At 40.9% G+C, this 12,065-nt stretch overlaps 1 protein-coding gene across 1 annotated transcript; it reads right to left on the minus strand.

Annotated features, from left to right (window-relative positions):
* Positions 1-3,430: 3,430 nt before the first annotated feature.
* LOC133158662 (histamine H2 receptor-like) lies at positions 3,431-11,559 on the minus strand. The gene is made up of 3 exons (XM_061285997.1): positions 11,488-11,559; positions 4,954-6,261; positions 3,431-4,238 (listed from the first exon to the last, which is right to left on the minus strand). Exons 2-3 carry the CDS (start codon positions 5,954-5,956, stop codon positions 4,069-4,071), a joined length of 1,173 nt encoding a protein of 390 aa, XP_061141981.1. The 5' UTR covers positions 5,957-6,261; positions 11,488-11,559; the 3' UTR covers positions 3,431-4,068.
* Between the last annotated feature and the right edge of the window lie 506 nt (positions 11,560-12,065).

Below are 12,065 nucleotides of genomic sequence, written 5' to 3' on the forward strand. Positions count from 1 at the left end.
CCATTTAATCAGTATCGCTTCCCAATGAAGATTTCTTCCTTTCACTCCCGCCCTTCGCTTGCCGTCCGTGCTGCAGCTGCTCTCGTATGCTAACAGCCCATCTAATTGTTTCTCAGCTCATTAGCATGCGGATGCTTTAATAGTAATTAATCCGTCATTTGTCGACAAGCAAACACGGGCCGTTGAGGTTTCTCTCGAGTTGTACGCTCATAATGTACTCGTCAATGGAGAGTGTACCCTGCTAATTTAGCTCATCACAGTTAATTGGTTGTTAAGTGCCGTTAATTACCAAGCAGGCAGGGGGATTTAGGTCATCAGAAAGAAAGGGGACAACAATGACTGGCCCCTCGCCTGCCTTAATGGCTTTTATATGAACTTTTGGAAAGTGGGATAAATGACTAAACACTGACCCGCTTCGCTTTTCGGTCTGATCACTTTTCCTTGCTTCCCTCCATTTGCTGTCCCTTTCGCCGTTGCTGCCTCACTGTCTCACTGTCTCTTTCTCCAGATATTAACTCATTAAGTTTTTTTCATTATTTTTAATAAAAGATGAGTTATGGCTTCAGCCTCACTGAGGCAACATCCCCCAACCTCCTCCTCCTCTTCCTCCTCTCACTCCCTCCTCCTTCATCCATTCTTCAGCCCCCCACCGCACATCTCTCCTTCCTCGTCGGCCATATTGTGCTTCCGCCAAATCCGTTTGACCCCCAAACTGCAGCCAGTGACCCCTGCGTTGCTGGTTTCAACCTTCTGTCCATCTTCTTTGCTTTCGCCCCCCTCGACCGCCTCGATCAATCATCTCTATTCCTCATAGCTCTGAAAAGTGTTTAGATGGCATTCATAAGATTTATGATTCATGATGCTCTTCCTGTGTGTGTGTGCGTGCGTGCGTGTGTGTGTGTGTACAAAGGGAGAAAGAAGAGAAGAAAAGGAGGAGGGCTTGTCGATGACACCGTTGAATAATGACAATATTTATGATTGATAGCTTCTATAGAGATACTTATATATGAGTGTGTGATTCTGACTGCAAGCCTTTTTTTTTTCTTTCTAAAACCCTCCCTCACATAGATGTTTTGTCTAAGAAGTAATGATGAATGGTTTTCATGTAGCGTGAGCAGTCCGTATGGCCATCGTTCCAAACGAGACAGAGGGATGGATGCCTTGAGTGACCAACAGAGCAAAGCGTGATGTACGCCAGTGGACCTACAGGCGCTCTTAAAGATGAAAGCATCATAAATAAAATTGTAATTGCTGTCCATTGAAGTATTTGTGAAACTTTCTGAACACGTCAACCACAGGTTTTTAAGACGTGATAGCAGCGTATAAAGCGATTTCTGCTGAGTGTTTGCCATTTTCCCCACGTAAACCCTTTCCAAGGCACTTGGAGGCTGGATTCGTGGTGGTCACTTTTTATTGTAGTTGTAAAATATCTTCTGTCTTGCTTGCCACTTGATTGGGTACAACATTGCAACCAAATGGTCGACAACAATAATGTTTTGGAGAGTTTTGTCAAAAAGAGTAGTGAGTTCTTGTTCGTCATTGGTCTGAGCCACATTTGTGGTCCAGGACTACTTTGGTGTTTTTTTATTTTATTTTTTTAAATATAAATATTGTTTAAAAATATACAGTACTGTACGATGTGGATCGACATTGTCCCAGCTATGCCTCCTGTAAAACCTGCTCTTGCCATCGCTGGTAAATGTGATTTAAAATGTAACTGTGGATAAAGTGGTTGTAATATGACCATTTTTATGAGTAAATCTTATCCGGTTGCTGATTTCTAGAGGATGTGAACTGAATCAAGTAAAATTGAAGAGATTGATGGGTGGAAAAGTCTTTCTACAATCTGGGTAATAAATGAAGTTGTAAGTTATAAAGATTAAACAGCCTGGAGGAGGATGTACCGTGGACAAAAGAAAAATATGGTTATAGTTAACTTTAGTAGCACACGAGAAACGACTAAATACACAGCACGTTCCAAAAGTCAACACCTTTTCAGTTTTCTGGTTATACTAATTCAACCTTCATAAAAAAATCGGAAATAGTTGAAGATCTATTCTGGAAGGAAGGAAGGAAGGAAGGAAGGAAGGAAGGAAGGAAGGAAGGAAGGAAGGAAGGAAGGAAGGAAGGAAGGAAGGAAGGAAGGAAGGAAGGCAGGAAGGCAGGAAGGCAGGATTCTCACATGGACACAGTTGTGTAGTATTTACACTCCAGAAATGTTCTCTTTAGCTTTTGAGTGGAGACCACCCCCCACCCTGTTAAGTGCCATTAAACAAAAAACACTCTCACAGGATTTTCAAGGAGAGCTCAGATGGGATTGTTTGATAAGCCTACACATGTTTTTCTTCCCTACTTACTGTCCCCAAGAGCACAGTGACCTCTGTAAGTGTTTAAACGACTTTTCATAGGGCTTGGTGCTGCGGATGAGTAGACCAACCTGGGGTGAAGCTCCTGGGTGAGCGATGTGAACTAAGAAATTGAGATCCAGTGTGACATCCATCCTGTGAGAAAACCTCTAGTCTGATGAAAACAAAGTTAAAGTCCCATGGGCATCAGTATAGTTATTGCTCATCATCTGTCCAAAACATCGTGGTTCTTTTTCTAGAACTTTATCTCATATCCGCAGAGTACTTTTGGTTCTCAGCCAGAATAACCATCAGGTTCTTGTTTTCTTTTCTCACCATGGCACTTTGCACCTGATTACTTCGTTTGACCCACAGCCAGCTCGAGGTAAACCTTAATGCCTTTATTACATTTCTTCTTCATTAAATTTAACACACATTTGAACGCCAGTTAAACGTATGTAGAAACATACAGACAAGACAAATGGGGCACCTCTGTTACATTTTAAGCGTGACAACAGGTCATGAATATTTGTCATATTTCATTTGAACCCATTTACACTCGTATCTAAAAAGTATTGGCTTTTTGCATGAAACTAACATAACATAGTCTGTGAGAATATTTGCAACCGTTTGGAAAGCACTTTAGCATGTATTCAAACCTGTAACCAGAGCAACTATACGAAGTAAAAAGTAGTAAGATACTGTATTTCTGACACTGTAAGTTGATAGAGTACATTTGCCAACATTCTCGCCAAAGAGTCATTGGAAATAAATGTACTCGTGTATTTGCAGTACATTCTATGCTACATATTCCAATAACACAGACTTGTGACAATACATCAATTGATGATGAGGTCACTTTAATAGCAATGCCTCGTTTTAGACCAATATAGTACCCTTACCATATAGTCACAGTTCAGCTTGTGGTACTTGATGCTACCACAAGAGGACGCACTTGTTTTAAACGTCCAGCTGCACTGCTTGTGCTAAAGGGCCAGTATGTTGGTGAACATTTTAAGTCCTCCAGGGATCTGCCTCTATTTGGCCTCAGTTGCCATAGTCCGTGTCCATTGATGTTTCTTGTGTGTGAAGAGAAGTGGTGCTGCAGAGGTCTTTCGTTTCCACTCTTAGATTAAGACTACGGCGTGTGACAACAGGCACACAGACTGGATCAGAAAGGATCATCTTTTCTCATCACTATGTTGTCATCGATTGTTGAACGTTTATCAGTCCTGAATCCTGAGGATGCTCCTCTTTTCCAGATCATTCATTTCTTTGAGGATCAGAGCCACATTAACGTGTGACTGAAATTTGGGCCTCTCATTTTCTGTCATTACATGAGGAACCCACAAAAGCAAAAATAAAAATGAATTTCCTCAATTTACAATAGCTTTTATTGCTGTTAAGTGCAATACAATTTTTAATGTGGTAATCCTGGTAATTCTCAAGCATTCTAAATTGTTTTATATATGTTTTTTCGGCCACAGATTTAGTACACTGACCAACATAGCATCGAAAACATCTCTTAGTGTGTCGTCACTGATGCTGTAGTGTTTCATTTTCATGACATGCGTGTAGGCAGCGCGTGTTCAGTTTTCACTCAGTGACCGTGGGTGCCTTCTATAATGTGCCCTGTGATTGACTAGAGGTTGAGTCAGCTCACATTCGTAGGTGGTGACTATCAACGATCGTCCACATTGCAGAGAGCATATTAGTTTACCTTTTAACTGCCATCAACATCGCTGTCAGTTGTGCCCTTTACAAATTGGGTCATGCTTGTGTTAGTCCTGTTATTTGTCTCTTGTGGCATGAAGTTGTGAACAGTTTGACCCGCCCTGCAGCTGGCAGATGCGTGTCCACACAGCAGCGTGACCTCCATGAGCTGTTCTCTGCCTAAAGTGGAGGAACATCAAACAAAGGCAACAATGGCCAGTTAACATTTTATTGTAGAAAAGTAAACAAAATCCATGGTCAAACTCAAAGCTATGAAATTTCATCAAGTGAACTTTCTTTCAATGTGACTTATTCATAAATACTCTTGCAGAATTTCAGCAAGAACCATATAACCTAAGAACCCAATTGATTTTGGATGCTACCCAACAAGACACAGATAGTAGATGGTAGAGTTGTCCCCATCATGTGATCTGGAATCAGGGTCCCACACAATTTTTAGCTGATCGATATCGGCTAAAAAGTTTTTTTTTTTTTTTTTTACCCCACTGGTCTTCAAAGTCTTAGGGATCATTGAGCATTACTGCAGGAAACCTATTGATCTTGACTATCCTCCAAAGTCATATGATCAGCATCCTAGCATGTTTGGTCTTAGCAAATTTGTAATAATGTTGGCATTGGCAATTTGGCTAAGTTGCTGTTATCTTAAATGTTGGCTTGTACATCCTTTATCTGTGAATTCTGAAGCTGAAATACTTATTTCGCCAAAGAATGTTAGGATATGTGATCCAAGAAGCTAAGGTGAACATTCATAAAGGTACATGTTTTTGTAGTAGAACTGTTCTCAGGCTGCAATTCTGAGCCTACGCTCATTGATTTTGCGATATTAAACAAATGCTTCTCCGAAATAACCTTTCACATAACATTGTGTGTATACCTGCTATTGTTTCGGTGGCAGAAGCATGTCTGCTCCTCCACCCACTGTATGTCGGCCAACGACATCTCAGTAGGTGCGTGTAGGCGGACCTGAAGTCCCTGTTAAGAGCTCCGTAGAGGATGGGATTGAGGGCCGAGTTGGCATAACCCAGCCACAGCACGATGGAAAATTCTGGCACTTTGTTAGGGTCGGGATTTTCCTGTAGGCCAAGCGTCGTGAACAGGATGAAGTAAGGTAGCCAGCACACCACAAAGGCTCCTATCACTGCTGCGAGTGTCACTGTGGCCTTGTGCTCCCGCAGTGCCGATGCCGGGACACTGGAGAGGACAGTTGTGACGGCCGATTGGTGGCTCGTGTAGGTGGTGATGCACGTGGGCCGAGCACTGATGATGCGCTTAATCTGTGCCCGTGCGATGCGAAGTATTCTCAGGTAAGTGCAGCACATGACCAGCAAGGGCAGATAGAAGGTGAGAAGCGAGTCGGTCAGCACGTAAGGCCTGTTGAGCTCGAAGCGACACGTCCTCTCGGGAGTCCGCCGGTCGTAGTTTTGCACTGTCCCATTGACGGTGTTCCAGCCCATGTAGATGGGCAAGAAGGACACAGCCACCGACACAGTCCAGACGCTCGCCATGGCCACAAATACTCTCCAAGGCAGAACCAGGGAGCTGTATCTGAGCGGCATTGTGACGGCCAAATAGCGGTCCATACTTATGGCCAGCAGCGTGAGAATGGAGGCGGTGCAGAGCATGACGTCCATGGAGATGTAGAAGTTGCAGAAGACCGGGCCCAACGGCCAGTCGTCGGTGAGTTGCAGGTGGGCCGAGAAGGGCAGCACGGCCAGGCCGAGCAGAAGGTCGGTCACCGCCAGTGACACGATGAAGCAGTTGGTCAGACAGCGAAGGCGTCGTGAAGCGCACACCGCCAGGCACACCAGCACATTGCCGATGATGGTCAGAAGGATTAGAAGGGTCAGGATGAGACCCACTGCTATTTTGGACAGCATGGCTGGTTGGCTCGCACCAGATTCAGCCTTTTGACATCCTGATTTTTTTACCCTTCAGCAATTAACTAAAACATAAAAACGATCAAAGATGCATCTAATTCCATGTACGGTAAGTGTGCTTCCGATGATCAGGCTTCTTGCAGTCTCATCCAAATGACTCCATGTCTCTCTGTACTCTCAGTGTAAGTTGACTGTCGAGGTGGAATCCATTGTTCCATGTTGTGGTCCTGAAGGCAGAGGTCTTCACTGGTGTTGAATCTAGTGAATGGCTTCAAGCACACCGTCTTCCATGGCTTTACTACCATCTAGTGGGCAGAAAGTGACAAAACAAACAAGTGAGGCATTATTTTCATCCAACTGGGCAATCGACAATGAGGATATTTTCGTGTTCATTTCTATGTTGTGTGAAGTTTTTAATACTTCCGATGGAGAATCAAAACCTCCACTTAGAGCAAATGAAGAAAATAATCACTGAATCTTGAAATCAAAAGTGAGCATAATTGAACAGGCAGAAAGGTCATGTGGACTATCTAGTATCTGGGTATTGTTTTAGACTTTCAGCTGAATTTTTAAAAGATTATTTCATTTGCCAAACCATTACGGTGAATATGTGTTATTTGAAGATAACTGCTCAGTACTGAAGTACTGAAACTGATTGAAAGAACTTAAAGATAAAAAAGATAGTCACTGACGTATCTTAAACCAATACATGATTGCAAGTAATTCTATTTCGTTAATTTCCACAATGTGAAGTTTGGGTTTAAATGCTTTAATTCCTCCATCTTTCTGTACTCTCAATCCACCAGAGCTGCATCAAATAGAAACGGTCATTCCATTTTGCAAGATGACATTTGCTCACTAGTCTGCTTGTGTTACATTTATCAACCACTGAGATTGATTCAGCTGGTTTGTATGTGGACAGCGTCTACTGCAAAAGCATTTGTCCGCTTTCCTGTTTAATTCACTGACTGGCCTCCAAAGTGTAGGTATCTATACAATCTAATGAGATCAATACCAAAGCTAGTATGTCGAGTACCATCCCTTTGCAACAAATTTAATGCTATGGCTCAGTTATCAAAGTGCTGTAAAGTCCTGTTAATTGTGTTTTAACGCACTTGCGGACATTCATGACAATGTAGAATACATTAATGTTATGGATTGACTTTGCATTAGTGTGTAACTTATTTTTGTTACCAATCATAGCAAGGACGCCAAATTGGACTCGCAAAAGCACTGCTAACATTACTGTTCTGTGAGACTGAGTTTAAGGTTTTTGCTCCCATCTTGTGAGCAAAAACCCAGTCACAGGAAAAATATTTAAGACTGAATTTGTTCAAGTAGGTTAGAACACACCGTAAAGCAAGTCAAGCATTCACATATTCACAATATAATAATAATAAAAAGATTCCCATCACTTCGTCGATTATTTATGGCAAAAAGATGAAGAGCAGCCACAAAGAACTTGCCAACGTGCTGCTTTACCAGACATGATGTGACTTAGTGACGATGAGTAATGATGACTTCTCAGCTGCAAGGCAGCTTTTGATTTTCGAGATTCTTCAAATACCAAGTGCTCATTTGCAACCTTTTTTGAAATCTTTTCATTTATTTATTTATTTATTTTATATCAGCCAGATGTGTCTTTTCGGAATATCCTCTCTTCCTCTGACTAATAAGCAAAAAAAACCATCATGGAAATTGTCCAACGTGTGGTGTGAAGTACATTGCTTTAGTGCTTATTGGGATGAATTGGATTGCTTCTATGTAGCAGCAAGAATTCGTCTAATACTTACTTTGAAAATGTCGACAAAGCATCAAATTTGGCTTCATTCCCATTTCCTTTCCCTCTTTCATTAATTGACAGTATGTCATCACATTAAGGACATCCACCATCCAAATGGCTGTTACGAAGGCAAGTGCCTTGAAATTACAAGCAAAATCAACTTACATCTCTAAAATTTGATCAGCACGATAAAATGATGCCTCGTTTTAGGTTTCTGGGTAAGAATGTACTATTTAACTTCTTTTTGTGACCTTTTTAGTATGCCAAGCATGAAAGCAAAAGGTATTGTTCAATTGCCAAGTTGATGCGATAAGTTTTAATTATTGTAAATATGTGTTAGAAAAATACTTCCCGGTCTTTCATAAAAAGCAATCAGATGAACTTTGAAAATAATGTGGCAGCAACCAGACCTCATAACTTCATGTTAAAACCATTCTAATTGTAGGCTACCTGATGTATTTTTGGGTCTAATTGCAGTTCGCAGATCACCTCAACTGTGCATTCCCGGCCAACAACTGATATTGTCCTTGCACTACTCGGCAACCTATGTGACTTGATGTTAGCTGGATGTTGTCAAATTTGCTGTTTCCTTCTAGCAGCGGGGAACTCAAGCACACTCGTATCTCGATTTTATGCAAAAAAAAAAAAAAGAATCGTCCTCAAGCTTGTATGGCACGCATATCTTAGGGTGCCACTGTGGTTCCTTGGCACCAAGGCACAAAATGGTACTTTCACAATAGACTTGGCCTGAGCACAAAAACAGCAAAGAAATGAGTTCATAGCAAAGATGAGCGAGCTGTGAATTGCAAATATTTGGAGGAATACGGACACTGAGGTCTGCGCTCTATTGTGGGCTTTTCTATTATTGAACATGTATGGATGATTACAGTATTGATGTGTGAGCCCTCGAGAGAAAAAGCAACAGAGTTTGTGCCTCTGTAGCACACAGACTGTGTGCATCTTAGGTGTGAAAATGAACATAGTTCCAGAAAGAAGCACCATAGGGGACATAAAACACATGAAATATATATGTGCACGAACAAATGGCACTCATAAGGGGATCAAGCTCATTATGTTGCCACTGACCTTAGCACACTTTTTGTTACGACAACATTGAAAGTTCCTTGTGGATTTTCTGCGCATTACGAATACAATGCCATTGTGAGGTTTCTTTCTCGCTGGATCTAAAGATAAAGGACCTTCGGATGAACTGCAGTTGCTTCCAGTAATGTCTGTATAATATCAGTATACAAGGAACACGTGTAGACATTTTTATTAACAGCTAATGTGCTAAAACAACCTCAACCTCGACATTTCTAATTAATCTCTTATGTTTCCTCAAGCTGTCCTCATTTGATCCATTTTGCTACGCATTCTGTGAAACCATCTTCCTTTTCCCTCTTTATCCCATTGTTTTTGCCATCTTTTCTTCTGTGTCTGTTTTAGAATTCTTTTTATTCCCGCTAGATCTTCCTCAATGCCTTGAACCCTCCTCAGCATTCTGAATATGCACAGCCCGCATCAACCTTTCATGGAACCATGAACCTGAAAACTCATTTAAGCCCTTCTCCTACCCCACCCACACTTCCAGTAATCATTATTGAAAATAGCAAAGAACTGATCACACTTCCTATGAGTGCACCATTGTCTTTACAAACTTTTCTTGAACATGCCATTCTTACGTGACAATATAAGATACCTATTGCCGTTAATTCCCCATCTTCTCTTCAATCGTAAATCATACACCTTTATATCAAAAAATACTGCCTCCACACACTTTTTATTAACTTGTGCCTGCCTAATTTCATGCTCCACACACAACACTGGGTTCATTGTACTCGTCCACTCTTTGAGGTCACTTTGGTTTTGTCAAACATATCCTCTTATTTCACTTTGTTATACACCAAGCTCGATCCATACTTGGTGCCAATCGTTTATTACCTTCTTCTATCAAGTTCTGCTTTTGTAAATGGTCCACGCTGAAGAGCTGCAATGTCCTCCAAATCCTCCCTTTTTTTATATTTTAGAATTTTCCTAACCTTTGCTTACATCCTTTTTATATGAAATAAAATTCTGGCCATCATGATTGAACTTCCCAATCTAAAAGCCTTATTCCACCCTATAATTACTTGTTTACATTCACAATGGCACAATTTTTCTTTTATACTTACCAGCTTTTCTCCTGCTCTATCATCCTCCAATATTGTTTGACACATATCCCAATTGATTTCATATTTTCATTTCCTTTCAAATCCACTTGCAGTTATCTGTGATAACTAATAAATTTTTTCCAATCTGTCTTGTTAAAAGCCCAGCTTTCAACTAACCCTACATCTACTTCCACGCCTACTTTGATCACAACAGGATAGTGATTCCTTCTAATTGTCATTCCTCTCTTCACTGCCCATGCAACCAGAATTAGGTCCATGGCTGACTCTGTAGCGCTCCAGTAACATTAAGGCTCATACCCGTTCCATCATTTCAACATCCTAGGTTTCTGTCTTCCATGAATTCTTCCATTACCCTTCCATTGTCACTTTCTCTTGTAGTATATAAGGAATCCATTGACAATTTATTACATAGATTCTAGTAAATTATTATCCTTATGTTTACATTTCTCAACTAACTCCACAGCTCTACCTTTCCCCACAACTCTGTATTGCATTCCCTGTTTAAAAAAGATGTCGCATACAACTGTTCCAGATCTTGCCATACAATGTAATAATATCCTCGTATAACAAAAGCTGTGGCTGGTATCAGCCATGTTTATGACTAGATATAGTTTCAGATTTTTCTTCCATATGGTCAATAATGCCTTTAAATTCTTGTCCATGTGAAATTTAACCAGAATTCCATTGGACATATCATATCACCTCACGTAGAAAAACTAGCTTCCTAACTTTCCTCTTGCAGATACCAAGTTGTCAGATTTTATTTTCAGGTTCATCTGTCTGTCATATCACCAACAGGTTTCTCTCCCTCAGTCTTCTGCACCTCCATATCCTCTGCCCCTGACTAGGCATTGAGAACCAATTCACATACATGTCCATCTCAACCACCGTCGTGACCATGCAGTGTGAGGTTGTCGAAACTCTTGTCAAGACAGAAGCGGTAAAGGCTTGTAACCCCATGGGCGCGGTAATTTATAGAAGACTAATCTGAAAGCCACTTGTACTATTATTGTTTTGTGTGCACTATTTTGCACTAGGGAGGGCTAACATTCAATTCTGATTTATACTATTCTTCTTTGTTTCATCACTATTTAACAATCTAGCTTCTCTAGTTGAGGATATAATTGGTACCCTAGTCCCGTTTTATTTTGTACACTGGGTGCCATTTACACAAGGTTCAACACTGACTCACATCACAGGTCAATGCTTCGCCCTACGCCATTGATCCCAAATGCTATAAAATGAATTTGTTTCAACCCCATGCGCTGGTGGAGGAGACTCAGCTGGTCTGTCACTCCGACACACAACATACATGGCAGACACACAGACAAACACTGGCGCTACAAGATGTTTTTATGACTATCTTTACATAAAATGTTTATGAATATATAATGAATATAGATGACAAACTATCGTGGTTTTAAAACAAAACCAGACAAGCTGATTAGTCTTCATCTACAGAAAATATAGAGTAAATAAAGCCAACTGTAATGTCACACTGCAACTACCAATACAGTTAAAAATGTTTGCTTTAGCTAAAATATTAAATAGAAGCAAGTAGAGATCGATCAACTCACCACACGGACCACGTCACCTCATATTGGCTCCTAGAAGGAAGCAAGTAAAACCACAGGCATGCTCATGATGTGTGTGTGCCTCTGTGTGTCTGTGTGTGCGCGCGCATGTGTGTACGCTGGTGTTTGAGCGAGTGTGTTTGGACACCTAATGAGTCCGCGTGTGGGGAAGACACTAAAGAGACAGAGGCAGCGCCACACACACTCTCTCTCTCTTTGTCTCTTCCTATTGCTCCTCTCCTCTCTATCTCACGATAATTTGCATTCAAAGTGATTCCAATAACTGTTCCACTGTATGCTTCAGTGCAACAACCATTTGTGTCAGTAAAGCGCTAACAAAGTCTTACCTTTTCTTGGTGGGTTGCTTTAAGGTCACAAGATGATTTAAAATGCAATGACGTCAATTATACAATAGTAATTCATCAAGCATTTGTAGTACTTCTTTTTTTTTTTTTTTTATTCACTGCTGCAAAAGCATCCACATACTTCTCCATTGGTTCCGAATTTTCAACATTGATGTTTGTAAAGGTTAAGCAAAATATGTTAAAAATGATGGCTGCCATTGGGCAAAAGTGTTGACC

This window comes from Syngnathus typhle, linkage group LG1 (assembly GCF_033458585.1).
Source record: "Syngnathus typhle isolate RoL2023-S1 ecotype Sweden linkage group LG1, RoL_Styp_1.0, whole genome shotgun sequence".
NCBI lineage: Eukaryota > Metazoa > Chordata > Actinopteri > Syngnathiformes > Syngnathidae > Syngnathus > Syngnathus typhle.

Coding starts and splice junctions, on each gene's coding strand:
- LOC133158662 (XM_061285997.1), bottom strand. CDS start 5,956: ATGCTGTCCAAAATAGCAGTGGGTCTCATCCTGACCCTTCTAATCCTT. Junction 4,239..4,953: donor TGCCACCGAAACAATAGCAG/GTATACACACAA, acceptor CCTCCACTTTAG/GCAGAGAACAGCTCATGGAG.